This window comes from Rattus norvegicus, chromosome 16, assembly GCF_036323735.1.
Source record: "Rattus norvegicus strain BN/NHsdMcwi chromosome 16, GRCr8, whole genome shotgun sequence".
NCBI lineage: Eukaryota > Metazoa > Chordata > Mammalia > Rodentia > Muridae > Rattus > Rattus norvegicus.
The window spans coordinates 14,267,737-14,292,299 of NC_086034.1; the positions used below are offsets into that span (position 1 = coordinate 14,267,737).

At 38.9% G+C, this 24,563-nt stretch overlaps 1 protein-coding gene across 9 annotated transcripts in view; it reads right to left on the reverse strand.

Moving 5' to 3' along the window:
* The window catches only part of Nrg3 (neuregulin 3), a 1,117,568-nt gene that overhangs the window by 11,197 nt on the left and 1,081,808 nt on the right, over nucleotides 1–24,563 (reverse strand). For all 9 annotated transcript variants that reach the window (XM_063275921.1, XM_039095029.2, XM_039095033.2 and 6 more), the window contains 2 exons: nucleotides 16,649–16,775; nucleotides 1,812–1,936 (listed from right to left, as the gene is read on the reverse strand). In XM_063275921.1, coding sequence (XP_063131991.1) covers nucleotides 1,812–1,936; nucleotides 16,649–16,775 — 252 coding nt within the window. The remainder of the gene's footprint in view (nucleotides 1–1,811; nucleotides 1,937–16,648; nucleotides 16,776–24,563) is intronic.

The window sequence follows — 24,563 nt, forward strand, 5'->3', positions numbered from 1 at the left end:
TACTGTTTTGGAAAAACTTCTTGCCTTTTAAAAGACTAGCAATTTTGGACTTTACTTCTGAAATAAATGCAGCTTCCATAGGCCAAGTGAAGTAAAAAGCTGTTTTCACAGGAATTCTGTAAATGCACACTACAACATACCACAGACATGCCAACAGTAACTAATGCCTCTACCCAGATGCCAATCTATTTCACTTGTAAGTCGAAGCTTCTGAAACTATTTTCTTTGTCAAATCTTTGGTACCCTAAAATCTTTCTACTGTAGAGGTATGAGAATAAACGTCATTATCAGCTTCTGAGGTGTAGTGTCCTCAATGTTAGAATAACTGAAAATCTCATAGCAAGTACAGCCAGGAAGGTCTTTAGGGTGGGAAAGGAGGAGATCAGCTCTTTTATTGTGTATTTCTGTCTTGCTAGAATACAAGGTGGTGAAGATAATGGAAAACATGCCAGTAACGTTTTTTGTCAGTAACATTCTATTGCTAGTAACAATTGAGGCAGCTTTAAAAACTTTAACTCCTGTGTGATGTGTGTGTGTGTGTGGGTGTGTGTGTGTGTGTGTGTGTGTGTGTGTGTGTGTGTGTATGTGTGTGCGTGCACATGTGTGTGTGATTTTAAAAGATTAAACAGATAGATTAAATTTTAAAAGATTAAATTCATACATAGATTGACATATAACTTTAAACATATTAAAATGTTTATCACTAAGAAAAGTAATGTTTAGTTTTTGAACACCATTTACAGATTAAAGGTATTAACATCTACATCCGGTTCCTGTCGGCCTGCACTTCTTTGCTTCATCCATCTTATCTAGTTTGGTATCTGTATATGTATGGGCCACATGTGGGGCAGGCTCTGAATGGGTGCTCCTTCTGCCTCTGTTCTAAACTTTGCCTCCCTATTCCCTGCCAAGGGTATTCTTGTTCCCATTTTAAAGAAGGAGTGAAGCATTCACATTTTGGTCATCCTTCTTTCATGTGTTCTGTGCATCTAGGGTAATTCAAGCATTTGGGCTAATAGCCACTTATCAATGAGTGCATACCACGTGTGTTTTTCTGTGATTGGGTTACCTCACTCAGGATGGTATTTTCCAGTTCCCTCCATTTGCCTATGAATTTCATAAAGTCATTGTTTTTGATAGCTGAGTAATATTCCATTGTGTAGATGTACCACATCTATATGACTGATTTTTAAAAGAAGATTCCTCATGCACAAAACTCAATGTAAATGATAATATGCCAAAGAATGTGCCAAGCTTGAGTGTTTCCTGTGGCACATCAAATAACTTTGTAGTTGCCCGTTGCCTCCAAAGAACTAGTTTCTGTGACCAGCTCATGCACACACACACAAAGATGCCACCTCTTTGATAACATTTATCTTACATGCTCAAAGAAAATACTTTCCAGTATTTGCCTCTGAAACATTTTTGAGGTGTGTTTGGAGTACTTGGTGCATGTCACATCAGATGCCTGGAGGAGAATTAGACGTTAGCTTTGCAACCAGTGGTCAGGCAGGCTAGGAACTAAAATCACACTTTTAATAGTGCTTCAAAGTCCAGTCTCTTTGGTAAGTGGTCTGTGCCTGCAGCTCTGATGCCATTATTTTTCTGTAGGGTGAATGATGCTACTGATGTAATCTAGAGGGTTTGATTCCTGGCTGTGGGCTCCCTGAACATCACCTCCATGGAGATCTATAGTTATAGAAGTAAAAACAGTCATCTCTGGTGGACTCTGAGTCCAATCGCCATTCTCTGGCCATGTATTTATTTCTCATGTGAACTCACCCACTGCCGTCATGATTAGTTTCCCATACCTGTGGTGCTTGATAGGCTGGCTTCCTCGGTCAGAAGTAACCTCTGGGAACAACTGGGGAGCTGTAAAACTTGACTCCATTATTTTCTCCAGCGCAGTCACAGGATGCCTATCTGCCTTGGAATACTGTAGGAAATCACAAGCAAAGCTGTAAGCTGTGGATACGTTAGGAGAGGGGAGCTGTACAGACAAAGGGCTGGGCATTGAAAAGTACCAGAAGAATGATAGAACACTGCATGTTTCTCATCTCCTCGACCCTCTCAGAAATAGATACATATTTTAGCCTAAGAACCCATTGCTAATTAATCGGTAGCAGCTGCTTTTTGTCTTATAATTTCATAACTTCTAAGAATACCTTTGGAGCAAGAATCAGAAAAATATTATGACCACAAGTGAAAAAAAAATAACTTCAAAAGTAAAGCTTGGAATGATACAGAAATTCCTACCCCCCCCAAAAAAAATCTTAGTTTTAGACTACATGCAAAACTAAAGGGTGTATAATTTGGAATTAGCTGAAGGTAAGAAGTAAGAAGAATGAAAACACTAAAGAATAGAAACATGAATTTATTTTCTCTATTTTGGTACTGAGGATTGACCCTGGGAACTCACACGTGCTTGCCCTGCACTATCCCCTCAGTCCTAGAGCACGGCATAGAAATAAGCTCTCTCTGCTTGCTGAAAGTAAGGAGGTGTGAATGCTGATTAAGTTTTCACATTGATGGATACATATGCTATGACCAGAATAAAAGAAATGTATAGAAACCAGAAAAGAGAAAAATGAAGGGAAATGTTAATGCAACAGAATCTACTGAAGCAGGTATATAACAAGAAAGTACTCTGAACATGGAGACTGCTGTGATGAATGTGAAACCCTCAGTGATGAGGAAAACTGATTTGCTAGACTTAAACATTAGGAGAGAAATTCACAACCCAGCAGTACATCCAGCCATCTGATGTCTGAAGGAATATATTGCCGAGCAGTGGCAGAAAGACCATGGGGCAGATGTGGTGCATGTCTCTAACCCAGTATGTGGCAAGTTGAGGCAGGGGCCTAGCGAATTTTAGGCCATTTTAAGATGGAGTTGCAAAAACAAAACAAACAATAGAATGAAAATGTGCAAGATGGATGAAGACATTATTAGAAAATTATAGGGGTAAAAATATATAACAGTAATAATATCAAGTAAAATACAATTTGGTACTTTGACATAATATTACTGTTAAAGATGGAGATTTTATATAAACTAAAACAACTCGACAAGTAATAAATATATGGAAAGTTTTTCTACTTAAAATTAGCTTGCAAAGTACACAGCGCAGATAATACCACAGCATAAAACCCTGGAGGAATGTAGGCATATTGTCAGTTTTCATTATGTCATGAACAAATACATGTGGCATTGATTCAGAAGGGAAAACATAGGATTCAGTGAGAGGAAGTGGGGCAGCTTTTATTATGAAGATAGTGTAAATTTGCTTTCTAGTTTTGCTATATAAACCAAAAGCCTACTTGAATGACTACATGTAAACAAAATCACAAATGTACTAGAGAAATGGACTGTGCTAATTTTTATAAGGCTTTCTTAATAAACCACAAAATAATAAAGATTTGTTAACTTAATGCCCATAGCAAATTAAAGAAGAGCATGCTAAAGATATTCTGTAAGTTGAGATAATATGTGTAGCAGTGAGCATAATTATCTGTAATGATAAATATCTAAGATCGATGTACCTTTCAGATTTGAGCGAATGAACTCTGAATGAGGTTGATAGCAATTTGTTCATAGCCTTAAGGTACAGAAGTGCTTTTTACTAGGATCCTACATTCAGAAATTAAAGTAGGGAAAAGGTTTTATGTAATAAGTACAACCAATTACCTTTAAGTTGAAAAGGTACTTTTAAAGAAAAAAAGTCCTAAATAGAAACCAGAGAAAATATTTGCTAGCCCCAACTAGAAACACATAATATTGAAAAACTGCCTAGAATCCAAATTTAAAAAAAAAAAAAGAAATGGAGGTTAGAGTATACTTGTTCTCCCAATTTGTAATGAATTTAGAATAAAAATTAGAGATTTATTTCAGAGGGACATCTTGAGGCAAACATCAGCTAACTGTTCCTAAGGAATTTTAATTTTCTTGAGAAATTATTGTAAGTCAGCAACTCATTCCATTTCTAAAACCCAGGTGTTTCCAAGAGAAGCTCTTGACCCATTAGTTTAATCTGCATGAATCCTGAAATGGGGGCTCTGTCCAGAATTAAAAACACCTGTTAGCATTTTTGCTTATGGCTAGTATTTACAATGCACACTTTCTATATCCTTTTAAGTGTTCAGAGTATTGCTACACTACAGTTGTATCCATTTCTTCCATTTGGTACCATAAGTACAAATACAAATCTTTCCCAAATGATATATTTAGAATGGTTTTCTCTCTTAGTAATGTGTGTTTAGTCTGCCAAGCCAGCACTTCTCTGATGAAAGGGAAGGTGGAAATAGGAGCTTCTCAGCAAATACTGAGGCTGGCTAGTCTCCTGCAGACAGTAGAAAACAACAAAAGAGAGACTCTGTCTCAAAACAAGGAAGGAAGGAAAGGAACGATACCTAACATTATCCTCCAGCCTCCACAGTATTCCACACCACGGACACAAAACCTATATACTACATAAATCACACACAAATTTAAAACAAAATGGGATATTTAGCTGGGGTGTCATGACACAGGCCTTTATTCTCAGCACTCAGGAAAGAGGGGCAAGAGAATCTCTTGAGTCTGAGGACAGCATGGCTTATACATTGAGTGACCCAGTCTCAAAAAGAATACATTTGTATCTCTATTCTTTAATCTTTTATGGCAATTTATTTAACAGAATAAGTTATGCTGTAAGGTAAGAGGAAAACAGGATATTTTAAAAAGGAAAGGTTAGCAAGAAAGGTGATGTATATTGTTAAAAAAATCATGAAATTGTAATAGTGGATGGATCTATTAGAAGAAGACAACATGTAAAGAAGGATGCTGTACTGGGTAGTTTTATGTCAATTTGACATGAGCTAGAGTCATCTGGAAAAAGAAAATCTCAATTAAGAAAATGTCCCCAAAAGACTGGCCTGTTGGGAAAGTCTGTGGTACATTTCCTTGAGTAATGATTGATGTGGGAGAGCCTAGCACAGTGTGGACAGTGCAGTTCCTGGGCTGGTGCTCTTGAATTATACAGGAAAACAGGCTGAGAAAGCCACGAGGAGGAAGCCAGTAAACAGCTTCTCCATGGACTCCCCATCAGTACCTGCCTGCAGGTTCCTGTCCTGACTGCCTTTGATAATCAACTGTCATATAAACATGTAAAAAACACACCCTTTTTCTCACAAGCTGTTTTTGGTCATGGTGTTTTATCATAGCAATAGAACTCCTAATTAACACATTAAATTTAATATTGGGATTTAAAAATCTGTATTTGTCTAGTCATGACTTTCAAGGAAAAGAAGGTTTTTTAATCACTGTTCTATTGCTGTGAAGAGACACCATGACCAAGGAAACTCTTATGAAAGGAAGTAATCGAGGGCTTATATAGAGTTTCAGAAGTCTATAGCAGGGAGAATGGAGACATGTGGATGAGTGCTGGGGCAGCAGCCGAGTGCTACCTCCTGATCCATATACACAGAGACACTGAACCTGGGGCTCGCTTGGCCTTTTGAAACATCAAAGTCGATCCTCCATGACATATTTCCTTCAACAAGGCTGGACAGACTCCACCAAGGCCATACCTCCAAAGTCTTCTATTCTTTTCATCTATTACACAACCTATTACTAAGTACCCAAATGTATGAGCCAATGTTGGCCATTATTATTCAAACCATCACAGGGGGCCATATTTGGCAAACTGCCACTAATATCCATTATTTCACTTCTTGATTGATTATTATCCGGTAAATTCTGACGCTGTGAAAGGAAACACACATATACCTCTATCATAAGTTATTAACAAAAATAAAAGAGGGACCATTCTCCCTTCAGTGGTGAGCATAGGCAATCCCCTAATTCAATGTCTTCAAATTTCATAACTTAGTGAAAACATCCAACTTCATCAAGCATAAATACTATCAAAACTGGCAGAAGAAAGTTTGTAACAATAAAAGCCTCAGAACTGTTAAAGAAATAAATATCATTAGTAACATTTAAGTGTCTAAAGGCCTCATGAAGCAAGGCTGACTCTGATAAAGAAATTGAATCTGTCTTACAAGTCTGCCAACATGCACCTGTGGGTGTGGGGGATGGGGAAGAAATATTGTCATAAGCAACTTTTGAAATAAATGAGTCCAAAAGTTTAAGGCAAGAATTGCATGTAAGCACTGTTTAGATGTCATGACACTGTTACCAGTGTCAATTTCTTATTTTACCGATGTGTTTTCCGTGAAAGAGAAATTAAGTACTTGCGTGGGGAGTACTGAAGCCAGGTGTTTTTCTTAGTACAGTGGGTGGGGCTGGATGAAGGGCTGTGATTGACAGGTACTAAGGGAGACATCAATGTCAACTAATGCTTAGCCAAGTACAGATGCAGATGGTTACATTAAAAACTTATAGCTGTGTGTTGGGCTGTGATCTACTTGCCAGGAGGGCCTATAAGCAAATCTATTTCATTGCCAAAAAATACTCATAGCTCACAGAACTTGATTTGAACAGCATCTATAATGAGAGAGATATTATTAGGATATAGTAAGGATTAGGATATAATTCGGATATGATTAGGATATAAGTCTCATTCAATGACTAGGCCACATTATCTAGAGAATATACTTGAAATATCCTGTAGCATGATTCAACACAAACACTTCAAGAGCTGATCAGTTGATATTTATTATCCAAATGACATGGGCAACTGAACTCTTTATGAAGAAAGGCAGAATGACCAAATCATAAAATAAAATCATATTGAAATGGCCAATTAAAAACTGTATTTGGTAAAAACAGACCATCAAACAAACAAAATCCCAATTTCTCCCTTGAGCTTACAAGGTAAATAAAGTCAAGGCTAAAGCCCTGGCAACTATGTCTTCGTTTTATGCCCACCTCCTTTATTTTGGGATAAGCTGCTTACCTCTGTACATGTTAATTACTGGAGGAGTATTTGTCTAACTTACTTCATCTTCCCTGAAGGTTAAAGGCACAGGGATAAATCACTGCCTTAATGCTGTAGTCACCTTGGACTCCACAAATCGCAGAATGTAATAGACAGACCCCTTCTCCTGCACAAGCGAGTCTTCAGCCATGAGAAGGCCATCCCTTCAACAACAGGCAATTCCCTCAAGCACTGACAATCACAACAGCAATCAAACTTCTCTGAATCATCTGGCCGAATCACACAACCATCTGACAGAACTGACACCATCCTAAAGAGCACTAGAACTAGGATTGTTCATCCACGCTCTTACCCTGTTTCTCCTTCATCTTCAAGTTTATCTCATGTCTGCACCTCTACAGCTGCTGTGTGGTAACTAGCTTCATTTCTCTATTCCTTTTATTTTGTCAATATGGCTACATTGAATAAGTCACCTCTAATTACTTTTTTCTGTCACCCATCTTTTAAATTGGCATATTGAATAAGATGGCCAGAGAGAGCTAATTGCATTCTTAAAGAACAGAAAATTCCTGACAAATATCTGGTTATAACATTTAACTCTTTACATTATAAACGCAAATATAAAATAGGTATCTATGAGTTGGTACAGAGGTTATAGAATTAGTAAATGAACAGATGAAAAGAAACTAACCCCTGGCCAGAAAAAACAAATGGCTCATTCAGGTTTTATATAATTAGAAAGAAGTAATCCTTCTTATTCTTTGTACATAAGTTACATATGACCACTTTTTTCCAAAAGAGTACTCTGAGCAAAATATGAGAAGAAAAAAGTATCTGAACAGAAAGGGAACATGAAAAATACATCAGAAACAAAGCACTGTAACATTGATACTGACTTATCAAACAGACAGTGGCATTCCTGATGTGATAAAAAATGGTGCTTCTTCTGCATATACAACAAATAAAGCACAACTGTAAGAAAACATCAAACAAAGGAGAAGCCTACAAAACAAAACAAAACAAAAAAACCAAAACCAAAACAAAAACAAAAAAACTGTGATTAATACTCCTCAGGACTACCCAGATCGACAGATACATTCCAATGCTTATAATCTGACAAGACTGAAGAGGAAGGTAAAGATGTATGACAACTATAGAAGCAAGAATGTTCCTGGGTGAATCTACAAAATTACAAACAATCAAACAAATAGATCAATAAATGGTGAGGTAAGAATCTCATATTTCAGCTCGGAGTGGCATTCAGTTATTAACACTTTATTAATAATTTATCAGTCATGACATTAAATTTCTTTACAACTGTTCCATACCAGTGTACATGGCTAAATTATTATTTTCTAAGATAGAAAACTAAGTTCAGAATATATGAAATTTATTTTATCAGTATCTTCGTAATTTTTTCCTAAATCAAAACCTATTCTTTCTTGAAAGTATATGTGAGATGAAAAGGGACAAAAGACACTATGAACACATGCAAAGAATCTAGAGACTAAAGACAGTGGGTATCTTATCTGAGGGCTTTTAAAATTCGTACAGTGTAAGTCACCTTAACTGCCCTGGATCAGAACTTTTCTGCATCCGTGGTGGGTCTATAGTCACAGCATTTATTGTAGTTTCTCCTAATGCTCTTGGGAGATGTTAATACCTGCATATTGGGTGGTTCTAACCTGATGCTCTCACGTTCATGTTTTATTATGAATTCATTTTGTAGAAGACAAACGATGTCATTTATCAATGAATAAGGAGATTCAGCCATCCACTCACTGCATTTCAGTATAAACCTGAATGATTTACTGTTCAGCATAACGCACACACTTGGGGGAAGCCCTCATGCTAATCACCCTCCTGTGTGGAAGTGCTCCCTGTGGGCATTGGAGGCCATCCACTGCCGTCTGCCCCCTTGCTGCCTTGCTCCTAACAAACTGCTGGTGGTGTGTTGGAATCAATAGGCCTGTCAAATTAAGCAGGCTAGTGTAGGCAGTAGAGCAATGACACTGTTGTTCTCAGGCCTGGCACATGCGCGCAGTGGGAGTCGGGAGGTTAAATGAAAGCAAGCCTTCTGTTGGAAAGCAATGTTGTCAGAGCTGATAATCACCTGTTCTGGAACCCCAGGCCACAAATGCAGGAGGAAGGATGTTTGAAAACAGTTTTAAATGCCTGTCTTTCTACACTGTTGCTGGCTCATATATGAATGTGTCAAAACTTCTTGATGACTAGCATAACTGAAGAGACGAGAGTCAGAAAACACAAAGATTAATACCATATTCTCAGGAATTTTTTTTAAATGCAAGTAATTAAAAGCAATTTGCCCAATGTTGCTTTGAGAATGTTTGTGCTTGGGTACATTAAGAGCAAGAACTCTTAACAACTTTCCTCAGAGTCCCTCTAAAGCAACATGTTGTAAGTCCAGTCTTCTTGTAGGCACAAGGGACAGCAAGCTCCTTTTTCATCTCCCTCCTCAGCCAGGTTCTCCTTCAGCTGGGCTGCTTAGTACAAGCTAAAGCTTCATTTTGCAGAGAGCTGTTTCTTTCTAATCAGTGATGACTTACCCTGCCTGTTCGAGGCTCTCACAACACCACTGGCTGTATGTATCAGTCCACTGTAGACCCCATACCTGAAGTTATTTACCAAGTAGATGATACCTGTAGTAATAAGTGAATGCCCTGAGCTCAGGGACATTTCATTCATAGTTGGGAATGTTGAATTATTGTAACAACTCATCAAGAGTCAGCTGTTCACCTGATATTTAGTAATTATTCAATATATATGTGAAGGTAAAGATGAATATGTGAATCAATAAATCGGTGTATTGACCAACAATTCAGATTTAAAGAACTACTCAAAAGAAGTCAGTGTTTTAAAGAGATGACTCATGGATTAACGCTACCAATAAATAAATAAATAAATAAATAAATTAATTAATTAATTGCCAATGGCTTCAACATGCTTTTACCTCTCAACTCACAGAATTCTGCTATGAAGCAGATTTCAGCCCTCCTTATAAAATCATTCAAAATCCTTTTTTTTTCATATTTTTAAGTTGGTGTATTATAGAATAAGATATACTTACCTATTTGTCTGAGAAACCAGGTCCTACACAGAGAGGTGGTGAGCATGGTGAAAATACATTAACCCCATTGTGCTGCCCAAAGGTTGAAAGCATAGCAGGAAATATCATGTTTATAGGTCACCCATTAACCAAACCCCACTCATCTACCCTAAGAGGAATAAGTTCTGAAAGATACCCTTCATGCTCCTTTCCCTACACCTACAATGTTACCTAAGACATGTACTATCAAAGATTATTTCCTCATGGTACAGGACCTACTCTTCGTTGGACACCATTAAGAGTAGACTCCATCCTACATTAGGTCAACTAAAGCTTCCTATGTTGGACTTTGTTTATATTGATCTGCTTGTACATTAATAAATCCCTTGACTGAAGGATGATTCAACTTAAATATGTTAATCTCTAATTCTCTTTCCTCTCCAAGTCCAAATCTAATCTATACCTGTTATACTAGCCTGTGAACACTTTGAGGACACCAACCTTAGGTATTAAAATACACACACACACACACACACACACACACACACATACAATAAGTTTTAATTTTAATTTTTTAAATAAATATACTTCTACCAATTATTAAATGTGATTCTCCCTTCTCCCTGGAGTAACTGGCCACTGACCCATGAGGAAAAAGGGAGAAGGGTAAATGAACAGAGTTTCACAGAGTCTATGAGTTCAAATGGAAACGACTACATTCTGGAATCAGCTTCACGGTGACAGATCAACTTTATTCAGGGTGAATGAAAGGTTATATACTTTGGGGGTAGAGGAAGAAATATCCAGGGTGGGCAAAGATCATTGGCTGAAGGTTAGGGAACTAAGATGCCTCCTCATTAGCATTGGGAGGCATTCCAGGAATCTCAGGTGCATATCAGACAGCTTCTTATTGGGAGAATGGAGGTTGTACCTGTAATCTCACCAAGGCTATGTGACATTTTGCGGGGAGGAGGTATGGGAGTTTCTGAGCTCCATAGACAAGGTCAGAGAAGGAAAGCCCTGCTGGTAAAGGGAGTTCCCATTTTGCACCAAACTCAGAAGGCTGTTTGGACAATGGTAGAGTTTGATCTTAATCAGCAGGGCCCAAAGAATGGGATAGGTATTAAATTCCTTATTCATTCTTTTGAACATTCTGTTCTATCTTTTAATTATCATGGTAATGTTAGAAGTCCAGCAAAGGAAACATTTCCTTCTACTAAAGAAAAGGGAATCTCTGGATGGGTAGAGACATAATGTTCCAGACGTGGAGATTAATCATTTGAAAAAGAAACCATCTTTCATGAAGGCACTGACACTTGAAGCCATTTGAAATAGATATAGAGTACTTACCATTTACCAGGTTAATGTGTTTTTCCTTCTATATTGCCAGTCATTTAACAGCCAAGCCATTCCTCTATAGAAGTGAGCCCACTTTCTAGAATTACTCGGGAAACTATCTTTTCTTTTGTGTGTGTGAGTGTGCGTGTGTGCGTGTGTGCGTGTGTGTGTTTGTGTGTGTGTGTGTTTGTGTGCACGTGCGCACGTGCATGTGTGCGTGTATTTACATCTCTATTCTAAGCATGCTTTTCTAATATCTTAGAGTTCATTGTTTTTCAAAGTTTCCTTTTCGCCATAAGTTGCTTGTCCATCATGGGGTTGCCTTACGTTAAGGCATAATTCAAAAGGCATGACTTTCTTTGTTCCTCTTCTGTCTCTGTCCTCTAGAAACCTGTTGGAGATTTACAGTTTTCCTGCTTCATAGTTTTATTACAAACTTTAATAAAATTATATTTAAGTTACCCTTTAGGTCTGTACTTAAATTCTTTCATTAATAAGGCAAAGGCCCCCTAGAGAGGACTCTGATTCCCCCATAATTTTCAGCAAATGATACACTTACCCATAAACCTGTCTTTAGGGTGGCTACGTAATTTCTTAACCTTCTTTCTGGTTATGGAAATGCTTTTTTGGTCTTATGTGGGAGCAGATGCCCTCCCTTTTAATTACTATCTGATCCCTTATCTCCATTGAGAGGTTTCACATTATTGTCTCGGTGTCTCTGCAGGTCATAATTCTATCATTAGCTTCTTCTCATTCAGGACACAATTAATGGGAACAATTCATCTTTAACTCACAAATAGTTTACTTATAATTGGAGGTAAAAGATGACTGTTTCTAACACTGTGGTTATAAGCTACTCTTATATATAGCTAGAGTCAAGTGTGTCCAGAATGTCATGTGATTTCACATGACCATTTCACCTTCCGTTAAATGACTATAGAGTTAACTCTCATGAATTTTTAATGAACTGAAGGGATACTGGACACCAATAATTCTCTTGTTAAGGATTGCAATTTGCAAAGAATTTTAGAGTAGTTACGCTGGGCTTCAAGATAAAGCCAAGAATTGTCCAATATCATAGCCAAGTAGGATGTACACAGGTGCCCTACCATTTGGGGGATGAAGATAAATGTTTAAATGTTCACAGGAAAAAGGTGGTAATGTCTTATCACTTCAGAGTCCTCCATGCACTAGATTTTTGATACACTTTTAAATCAAAATCTTTCCTCTTGTTCATCTGTTTTCTATTTGGAGCCTGTCAGAGAAAACCTAGTAGTGAAACAAACATTTTCAATTCATGTTCTTTTCCTGCGCCCCAGTGATGTTAATACAAGAACATGTCATCCACCCAATCCCTCAAACACAGAGGAAATGGTACGATAGAGGCACTTGTTGCCCTGGATCAACATAAAAATGCCTGAAGTCTGCTCATGGGACCGCCTTTCCTTCCATCTCTTCTTCTTCATTTTTGTCCCTGCAGTACTTTCAGACAGGGACAATTCTGGGTCAGCCATTTTGACTCTGGGTTAGTAACCCCATCCCTCCATTTGAGCCCTTGTCTATCTACTGCAGGTGGACTCTTGTGTTCCCTTTCCCCAATGTTGGGCATTTTAGCTAAGGTTACCACCTATGAGTCCTGAGGGTATCTCACCTCCCAGGTGTCTGCTACTTTCTAGAGGGTTCCCCCACTTCCCACTTCCTCAGGATGCTTACGTCCATTCAATCTCTTGGCTTCTCTCTTGTCCCATACCCCCTTATCTCATTCTGCTCCCCCTTTCCCTTCCCCTTCCCCTCTCCTACACAGATCCCTCCCTACTCCTGCCTCTCGGGATTACTCCCTTCCCCCTTCTAAATAGGATTGAAGCCTCCTCACTTCGGCATTTTTTGTTTGCTATACTTCTTATGGTCTGTGGGTTGTATTCTAGGTATTCTGTACTTTTTGGCTAATATCCACTTATCAGTGAGTTTATACTATGCATATCTTTTTTGGACTGAGTTACCCAACTCTGGATAATATTTTATAGTTATATCTATCTATCTGCCAAATTCATGATGTTTTTGACTTTTAGGGATTCATCTCTTGGGAGGAAAACACTAAGGCCTAACATTACTATGTTATGATATGCTACAAGTGGGAGTCTAGCATGGCTGTCCTCTGAGAGTCCCTACCAGCAAGTGACTGGGTCAGAAGCTGATACTTACTCCCAACCATTGGACCAAAGTCAGGGACCCCTATGGTTGAATTATGGGAAGGATTGAAGAAGATGAAAGGGAGACTCCCCCCATAGAAAGATCAATCAGCAGTCTCAATTGACCCAGACCCCAGAGAGCTCCCAGAGACTGAGCACCCAGGAGCATACAAGGGCTAGTCCGAGGGCCCTGGTAGCAGAGGTCTGTCTGACTAGACTTCAGTGAGAGAAGATGCACTTAATCCTCAAGAGCCTTGTCGCCTCAGAAAAGGGAGTGACTTGGTTGGGGGGTGGGAAGAAGAATGGGATGAGGAACTGTGGGAGGGGAACAGAGCGGGGCAGAGGGCAATGACTGGAATGTAAATAAATAAAATAATTTAAAAAAAAACAAAATATGAAGCAACTAATTTAAAGAATTCGAGCAAAGAGAGAAAATATATCTTAAGTCCAATAGTCTATAGAAAAAGGTGAAAGGCGAAAGGAGAGGAAGAGACCCTAAAATCGCATGTGCCAAAGGTCTTTCAAATTCTGGGAACACTATAAATAACTCTGTAATTTGAAGCATATTTTAGTCAGGGGAAGAGAAGGGAAACAAGATGAGTTTTTCTTTTTAATATCATTGATAATAATCATAGAAAAAAAACCGAGTGCCTACTACAGTGGATGGATGAAGAAACTGTGGTGAGCTCATCTTGTGGACAATTGGACAGTTAGGTCAAATGAATGTCCACCCCCCTGGGCCCGTCAGTGCTTGACTCCTGCTGAGCCTTGCTGATGCATGTGTAAGCCTTTTGTTCCTAACAAAGGAACATCTTGACCACTCTGTTTGGCCTAGCCAGTATACCTGGGCGGTACATCTGGGCAGTAACACTGTTAAGTCAGTTCCTGGTTTTTATTCCCTTTTGTTTGTTTGTTTTTCTTTTTTTTTTTTTTGTTGTTGTTGTTGTTGTTCCTAAGGGCATAAGCCTGTTTTTCCACTGTGCTTCCTGGAATTCTTCACCCAGTGAACTTGGGGTATATATTCTGTGAACCTCAGTAAAGCTTTGGCATTTTTTTTTAATTGCTCAGGCCTATGCTGGGTCCTTGGTACTGTGATGGCGTGGGTGCCAACAAATGAGTGCATGGTAATTATGCAGAAAACAGTGACACTTAGAGAAGTGACTTCTTTCCATTCATTATAGCCTATTGTCTGTAGAAACTGTAGCCTCACACCATGGATGCTCTTATCTACCTGTTGACACCACTCTAGAAGAGTTGAGCAAATACTGACTTAGCCCAGTAGATCAGTTCTGCTTTCCTCTGATGACTCTTTCTTCTCAAGTGCTTGCCTGGAATCAAAATAGAACTCATGAACCCTGAAAGGTCTTTCAGGGCTGTTCCTACTATACCTGATGTCAGGTCTTGGGTTCTTTCCCAAAGTATTTTCTGAAAAAGACTAATGATCATAAATATGGATCTCCTATGATAGCAGTTTTTTTTCCCGTGAGGACTCAGAGGCCATTGTTTGAAATGCAATCATCAGGAAGGGTAGAAGCTATCTCTCCCAGTACTGTGGGAAGGTAGGTTACTGACCCTAGTATTGGCCAGCCAGCAGACAGCTGTGTCTGCTGGCATTTACACTCTCTACCCCTTAGCATTCTTACTTCCTTGCCTCTGATTAAGTCCATGCTCCACCCTATCATCCTCCATTTATAACGTCCAGTCACTGTTTAAACTATTGAAGTGAAGTACAGTTCATGTTGGATCCCTTTACCCATGCTACATTACTCATTATAATCTATTCCTTCTGCTTCCACAGGTGTTCAGCTTTGTTTATCTTTCCCAGGGCAAGTTGCTAAGGAACTGAACCCCTCGTCATGGTGGTTGTTGAAGGTGCTAGGATTGTGCTCATCAGAAATCATTAGCAAAGGCATTCTCTCTGTTTCTGAAAAGAACAATCCCGCATGTTGCCATGAATAAAAGTTTAAGAAAACTTTGCTGGGAAGCAATTCAGATTTATGAATTTCACATTAAATCAGCTAAGTACATCTGTTACACTCATCATAATGGCAACTTTTGGGTAATGATTTCTTAGAATCACAAATGATGTGCAAATTCTCTGCAATTTAGGCATTTGGAAGGGCATGCATGCATCCCGGGTGATTGCCTATTATCTTCAAACACCCGGCTTCTACCATAGCCTTTGTTCTTTCATTTCATGCCTCAGAATCTGGAAGCATAATCTCACGTGGGGGCAGAGAATTAACCCTAAGAGGCATATTCCCGCATGTGTTACACAGCGCCCCATTTTCTCTAATTCACTATTGAGCAATGTAACTCACAAACTACTTGCCAAAGAATGAAACAGGCAGAGGGTGTGTTTGTCTCCCAAATTTATAATCCACATACAGCATCAGTCTTGCTAATAGAAGACACTACTCTCTGACCACATTTCTCATTTCTCCTTTAACCCTATCTATGGACTTTTCTTGCTTTTTACAATCTGACTGGGATATAAATCAGCCTCCAGAAGCAGGACATCATATCTCTGCCAATATCTGACATCAATTAAAGACCAAAAGTGGTTTATAGAACAAACAAAACTCTTGTCCCTGTCAGAGGCCAGTTATTAACACACACACACACACACACACACACACACACACACACACACACACAATCATATTCACAGAAGTGGAAGATGACGTAAGCAAAAATTGCTACAGTGCCAAACACCTTATATAACTCTGCTCACAGTTCAGTTATTACCTCTGTGGTGGTTTGAAGAAAAATTGCCCCCATAAAACTTTAGGGAGTGGCCTACTAGTGGCACTATTAGGAGGTGCAACCTTCTTGGAGTAGTTGTGTTCTTGGAGGAAGCACGTCATTGTGGATGGGCTTTGAGGCCTCAGATTTTCAAGTAATGCCCAGCATGGCATCCACTTCCTGGTATTTGCCGGTGTGGATGTAAAACTCTCAGCATCATGCCTCCTTGCACACTGTCATGCTTCCTGCCATCGTAGCAATGGACTAAACCTCTGAAACTGTAAGCCAGCTCCTATTAAATGCACTCTTTTACAAGAGTTGCCACGGTCATACTGTCTCTTCCCAGCAAGGAGACCTTAACTAAGACATCCTCTGTACCTAGAACTTCTGAGGTGGGCAACAAACGGAATGCATAAACATGCAGCTTACATTTTGTAGTTGGACATGGCTCTTCATCAAGCTCTCAGACTTCGTCATTGTGCTGGATGCCTTCAGGCTGTAATTTTTCCCATTCTGCGATTCTTTCAGATGCTCCTGGATTTGTTTAGCTTGTTTTCTGCAGATATGAATATGTGGGTAAATATTTGCATAGATATATTATGCTAATTTTTTGATCTTTTAAAAGTATCCACGTTTAATTCCACAGTTAAAATTTGAAGCTAAGGGTTGGCAAACATATTGTCTATATGCTACTATTCATAGAGTTCCAATATATGTAACTTATGCATATATTAATGTTTGAAAAGCTCTTTGTTGGTGGTGGTGTTGGTGGCACCAAGAGCCTAAATAATAAAGAAGTTAATGTTTTCTTTTTCAGTATCATGCTGAAGGTCAAATCTCATACAGGTTAATCACACCCTCTACCATTGGAGTGTGTATCTATTCTCTAACAGAGGTAACCTTTAATAAGCTAATGCTTGCACAGTAATTTGCAACACATTCTTTGAAAGTTCAAGACACTCGTTTTTTTATTTGTTTCCACAATAAACTTTGTAATGATTTAATATGTAATAAACTTGTAATTTATTATACCCACTTAATAGATGAGTATTTCAAGGCACAAAGAAATGAATTGTTTATTAAAGAATATTTAGACAAGAAGGGTTTCAATCCACTAAGTCTCACTTCATACTCAGAACCAATACTCAGAACTGTCCAGGCACTTGTATAACGTCCTTGAACTTCTGAATGGAGAAGCTATGATTTCCCTAAGATTTTCAACTCCCAAGGAAAGTGTCTACATCTAATGATTATTGTTTATTCTATTCAATATCAATATGAAAAGGGTGCATGTGATGATTTGTATATGCTTGGGTCAGGGAGTGTCACTATTAGAAGGTGTGGTCTTGTTGGGCATGGCCTTTAATACCCTAGTCTTAGCTGCCTAGGAGTCAGTCTTCTTTTACAGACCTGCAGGTGAAGATGTAGACCTCTCAGCTCCTTCTACACCATACCATCCTGTATGCTGCCATTCTCCTGCCTTGAAGATACTGGACTTAATCTTTGAACCTGTAAGCCAGCCCCAATTAAATCTTCTCAAATGCCTTGGTCATGGTGTCTGTTCACAGCAGTAAAACCATAACTAAGACAGTGCATGAAACTAATGTCTATCTAGTTTCCTTTTTCCAGGGTTTCACAGCAATTACCTATCATCTCTAGACTTAAATGTAACTACAGGAATACTCTCTTAAGTTTGCTTCTACAGCGCTCAGCCACATAGACACCCAGTGGGAAAGTGACTCTTACAGTTCCCAGGCAGGCTGCAAACAGAGCATGGTCTCTGTTATAGGAGAGGCTAACATGTGACCTGGATCTTTTCTCTTCCCATTTCATTATTATCATAGTTACCTAAACTTCCCTGAGCCCTTTTCTTTCTGTAACTAGTATTCATAAGATCTCTCTCCCATAGATACCAATGCAGTTACAGGCAAAATTTTGCTCTCTTTTCCCTTTTGTTACCCAGCATGCTCATTGCTGTGGAAAGATACTACAGAAGAATGAGGACATTGCTCTGAAGATAAAAGATTGTACTAATTGCCTCTCTCACGCAACACTTGTTCTTTCTAAGGGATTCAGAGGTAATGAGCATCTTTGAATTTAAACCCCAGTGTGAAGTGCCTGTCTGTTTAATCATTTCTTTTATCTTTTCAATTATTTGGGGGAAATTTTAGATCTAACCCTCTCAACTGTTTTAATCCACTTAAAATATTCTATCAAGTCCTTAACAACAAATCTGCAGTCTGTTGATAAAAATGAATTTATCTCATAACCATTTAAGGAGCACATGGCAGCCACATAAAGAGGGTAGGAATTCTTTTGTGAAGTACACTGGATATTGGGAGATGAAAAGCCAAGTAAACCATTATGAAGCAATATAAGAAGGTTTAGCACAAAGCAAACAGTTACATCTCTGTAATAAAACTAGTAGGAACGCTGTCTTTTCTGTAATCTCATAACTCAGATATTGGAAAAAGTATGCTTTTATGGAAATATTATTCATACAAAACCTGAATGTACTTCTTAAATCTGTTTTTATAATTCCTTCTCTACACCTTTATTATGCAAGTCCTGACTAAGTAATATTTCAGAATAAATGACCTTTCATTTGGAATATGCCTTGACTTTTTACCATCCCAGTCTTTCCTGACATTCTTATTTCACAGGTACAAGGATTATTTTGGTTTCTTTGACTATTTTTGCCCTCCCCTTAGAAAATGGGAACAGAGGAAATGACCAACATCTGACTGGTGTGTTTTCCTCCTTTGAAATCAGTCACTGCATACAAGGTCTATGCATAAACCCTGGAATGCTACCAGTCAATAAGAACAGGAGCTAGTCTTAGCAGACTACCATGTTATAGGTATCTCTGGACCAATGCCTTACGAGGGGGTGTGCACAGAACTGCAGATGCTACAATCCAGTTGGCATCTATTAGTTCTAGTGTTCTATTAGTTTCTGGGGAAGCAGGCATTGCATGAGGATAGTATTCAGAAAATGTATTGGGTATGTGTTGTGTCACCACCTTTGTAAGTGAAGAAATGGGGGATTGTAGAGTTGGAGAAACAGGAATGGGGTTCACTGAGGGTAGGAACAAGCCCCACGAGGTATTTCAAAGCTGGTTTGCTTCTGGACTCAATGCAAACCTTTGTTTCCATCTTCAGAGAATTACATTGACCCACTACTGCAGGTGAGCTATCTCAAAATGGGTTGCTTGAAAGCATATTTTAGTACTCTATGCTGATAATTTGGAGACAAAGACGTCTACTGCTACAGAGGATAACAGTAGTACATCAGAATATCCATGTGAGCTCAGAATATTTTACACAAACCACAGCCCACAGGAAGAAATTGGATGCTATCGAAAGTGTGCGTGTGTGTGTGTGTGTGTGTGTGTGTGTGCGTGCGTGCGTGCGTGCGTGCGTGTGTGTGTGTGTGTTTACTGGTAATTCTAAATCCTAGTTTTTTCACTATTTTCCTGATTTTGATAACTCATTTCTGATTCCACCTCTACACATATTCTCTCCTGTCCTTATATCTAATTCTAGAGTTGAGTGATGTGATTGGTTTTCAGTTAACTAGTGACTGATACAGGAAATATCATCTTTCTTCCTTCTGTAGATTAAAAGTAAAGAGAAACTCCTTTAAGAATTCAGTTTTCAATGAAACCAAGGAATCAAAAGGTAGCAGTTTGAATGAATCATCATATAGTGGGTAAACTGGACCATGTGGACTCCATAGGAATGATTAGAAATCCTTTCTGACTGTTCTTTGGCATTACTAGAGGATTCAGTTATCCCCACCAGAACATTCTTTGACTGTAAAATGTCTTCATTTCTGCTACCTCCTGCTGCCTACCTTCTAGCCATAATGCTACATTATATGTGAATGTCAGAACATAAACCATGAATGAAGTTATGTGAGGAGAATTCTAAGAGCTTGTTAGAAAGCTCCTATAAACTAAGGTCAGAGTCTCATGACCTCTGTTCCTCCACAGCATGGGTTCTAGAAATGTGCTCCCATGCTCCTCCCAGGTATAGTAAATAAGAGTAGGACTACTTCATATTGCCCATCCTCTTCTATGACTATACAGCTGATGCTTTCAATCACTGGTTGTCCTCATGAATGTGCATGGCCTAAACTCATGTGACCTCTGCTTATTCTACCCTGCTTAATCCCCGGGACATCTTCAAAATATGAATAGTCTGATGCCCTGAGTAAAGTTGACTGTTGCATGAGCCTTTAGTCCACCTCATTTTTAGGCTCTACTTCCCCAGGTTTATGCCACCAACTAGAGCAGTAACAATTGCCAAGACACCATGTGATAAGGTACTACAGTGCCAAGTGTAGCAAGAGAAGGACAAAAGACATGAGCAGCTCATATACAATAGTTGTAAAGCTGGGTCTTCATTTGAGATTGTTAAAGGGGAAGGAGGGACTATCTCTCACTCTCTTGCCTGGCTTTGGACACTTTCAGCTAATAGAACTGCCGTGTCTGACCTCAATAGAGGATATGCCTCTTGATATGCCATGGATGCTTGATCTTTATGGGGGCTCCCCTTTTCTGAAGAGAAGGGAAGGTGGGGTAGATGGGGAGAAGAAAGGTAGGATTGGGAGAGGAAAGGGAGGGGAAGCTGCAATCAGGATGTAAAGTAAATAAAAAAGTAAAAAAAAAAAGACTAGAGCAGCAATATCAGAGTTGGTAATGGAAATATAATATAAATGACTGCTAGCATAGAGCTTTTCCAGAGACTGCATCTCAGTACACGAAAAGGATGCTCCAGTGAGCTCATTTGGAGAGCAATGAAAAGTTTCTTAAGATTCCGTTAGAAATGGGGCTTCTAAATGACACACTATGTCTATATTTTTATGTATAAAATTAAGAGTAAGTCCATTCTTTTATCTCTAACATTAGAGAAAAGGAAGTAGGAATCCATGACTCTAGTAGATCTAGGCACTATAATACTGGACATTCATTTTGGTAGTAGAGATAGCATTTGATGTCTTTACTCAAACTCAGGAACATAAGGACAATGTACTTCAGATCTCTGATGATAAATATGATTCTAGTTGGAAAGACCTTTAATTTTTTTGTTGCAATTTTTATTGGATATTTTTTATCTACATTTCAAATGTCATCCACTTTCTCAGTTTCCCATCTATAAACCCCCTACACCATCCTCCCTTCCCCTTCTTCTATGAGGGTGTTCCCCCACTCATCCACCCACCCCTTCTTGCCTCCCCGTCCTGATACTCCCTTACACTGGGGAGGAGGGGAGACATGCCTTGGCAAGACCAAGGGCTGTTGAAATTTTTATAGCTCTTTTATTTTATCTTTTCTTCTATTCTCCATTTATTTTTACATTATTTAATGCTCAAACATTCACTTATGTTTTGATCAAATCCACATTCATACTCCCCAAGATTCCTCCTCTACCATATCCTACCATTTTTCTCCTTCTATCTTCATGTGTGCTTTTTTATTTTCTTTACTGAAGTCAAGTTAGTGTTTCCTGTATGTGCATGGATGTAGGACCATTGACTGGAGTATGAGTAGCCTCTGATGATGAGCATTCTTGAAGAAACCTGACTCTTTTTCCCACAGCAGCCATGCGTTTCCAATAGCACCTCAAGTATGAGAGGTAGAAGAGAGTGTCTCCATGTGTTTCTCCATCTGCTTGGTACTCTAAGTCTCCCACGAGAAATCTGGCATTTAACAGTGTTTCCATTACACACGGACTCCTTCATGTGCACCAGCAATAGATGTTGGTCACAAAGCTCCATTGCTGACCAGGGAGAAGGTCTGATGGCATTAATGTCAGACATCTTAGACTTACTTATTTTCCTTGGTAAGATGTCTCTAATCAATCTTCTGCCTAAATGTGTTACAACTGCAAATTCTACTCTGAGAATAAGTGATCAGTTTCATCTTCACAGCAATTGACTTATTGCTCTGTTAATATAAATTCCCAATTCCTTTCTCATACACAGATGTTGAGAGTGGATATTCTTGGATGTGGCTACCCTTTGTTGCTCTAGTGCTACTTTTCATTTGGTAGCTATCGAGAGTGGAAGGCCTGGACCAGTCTGGCTTCTGAGTATTAACAGTTCAAGCCACCATGGGGTGTTCCTGTTTTAAATAATAATCAAGTCCTTTAGAGCGTCATCTCCTTTAGTCCTCATTCTAAGTCTGTGAGGTATTTTTAAATTCATATTTTACAAAACAGAAAACAGGAGTAAAATATTCCTAGTAATGTGAATTAAAGGCTACTAGGAGATCCAAATGCTTCTGGGGTTAGTGTAATACCCTAGGCAGTACACTCACCTGGTCTCACTGGGGTTCCACCAAAGCAGGGAATATCTCAACTCATTATGGGCAGATTTGCCCCTCAGTTGGAAGACTATAATAAGCCACTTAGGTACTATAGTTTATAGTATAGATGTAAATTAGAACTATTGGGTGCCACAGCACCATATTTGTGATTTGCTACTCTGCTCCCTTCCCAATTTAATATTTTAAAGTAAGTTCCTGTATTATCTAGTAAATGACATCTAAAAGCCCATGTGTTGGCTTAGTCCAAATTGACACTCAGAGAAATGGGTAGAGACTTTAACATGTGATTTAGAAGGTCTTTGGGTGATTGTAAACATCCCTTTAAGAGGATGATGGGATACTACTCCTTCCTCTTTTCTTCACATCCCTCCAAGAGGTAAGGGCTATCCCCTGCTCTAAGCTTGCACTGTAATGTGCTGCCATACTCTGTCACAAGAAGCAATGGATGAATCAATCCTGGACTGAAATGAACAAAAGGGAACCCAAATAAGTATTTGTAATTTCAACATCACAGCCTCTTTGTTAGGGAAATAGAAATTGACTAACATATTAGCAACATAACTTGGGGTGTTGCAAGGGGTGAGAGTGAATTACTAGAAATCCCAGTGTGCCTCGCACAAGGTTGGAAATCACCACTATCATAGACAATAGTTACAGATATGTGGCAGAAAGTGTCGTGTGCTATTATGGATAAGGCCCCCAAGGAAGAAAATAGAAAGAAAGAGAGAGAGAGAGAGAGAGAGAGAGAGAGAGAAGAGGAGGGGAGGGAAGGGGACAGGAAGTAAGGGGAGGGAGGGGAGGGAAGAGAAGAGGAGAGGAGAGAAGAGAAGAGAAGAGGAGAGGAGAGAAGAGAAGAGAAGAGAAAAATACATTATATCAAAAGCTACAGAAGGTTGAAACTAGGGTTATTAGTTACACAGTACAATTACTGGGCATTATTGTGACAAGAATACCATGCTACAAGACTCTAATAACAAGGGCACTAGGTCTAGAATGCATGGGAAAGTTATGTATTGTTATTATAGTCTTTCTGAAATTCTAAAAGCATTTAAAAATGTTTGTTGAAATAATAGTTATTAATCCTGTAGTCATGCCCCAATGTTTTATTTAAAGTCATAATTGAAGCTCCCTTTAAAAATTGGCCCATGTGACTTATAAACAGTTGTTATATACTGTATCAGAAAACTGATCCATTTTGGGGAGAGAAAATGGACAGGAAACCATGGGTCCAGAGAAAAGCAATTGCATGTTGTCTGTGATTTTAGGCAAGCCACAGGTGTGAAACTGCAGCCACTGTCTCCAGGGCTCAAGAAAACAAAAGTCTAACACTTTGATGTGAAATTGCTATTTTAATTGCAGATGACATCATTTCCATAAATAACTGCACCCATGTTCTTTTATTTACATCTAGCATTATGAACATATATATTTCCTTATAGAGAATAGGCGTTTAAATCTACTCTATGAATCTTTGTAAGTCCCTTCACCTGCAGATAGTTTCTTGGCAAGCAAAATCTACAGCATATTTAAGTTCTGTATCCAAAACTGAAACAATGCACATGCGTGCGTGCGTGCGTGCGTGTGTGCATGTGTGCGTGTGCGTGTGTGCATGTGTGTGTGTGTGTGTGTGTGTGTGTATGTGTGTGTGTGTCTGTGTGTGTGTTTGTATTTCTTCCTTAATGTGGCTTAAATTTTATGAAAACAGGCAACAATTGTTTGAAAGTAAACTAAGACTTTCATACTTTTATATATGTATTTTGGGTTTTTTTTTCCTGGAAAGTTTTATCTATTGACAATAGTAAGTTGCACTTAAGTTCATGGAAGAAGATCCTTTTCCCTGACCCCAGTTCCAACTGAGAAGTTAGTCCTCTGGTGACAGCCACTGAGCCATTAATGAAGCCAGGTGATCAAATTGTGCAATCCCTGCATATATCTGAGACTTCTCCACGATGTATCTGAGGACAATCCCCCCCACACACCACCACATGCCTGAATACACATTCATTATGGTCC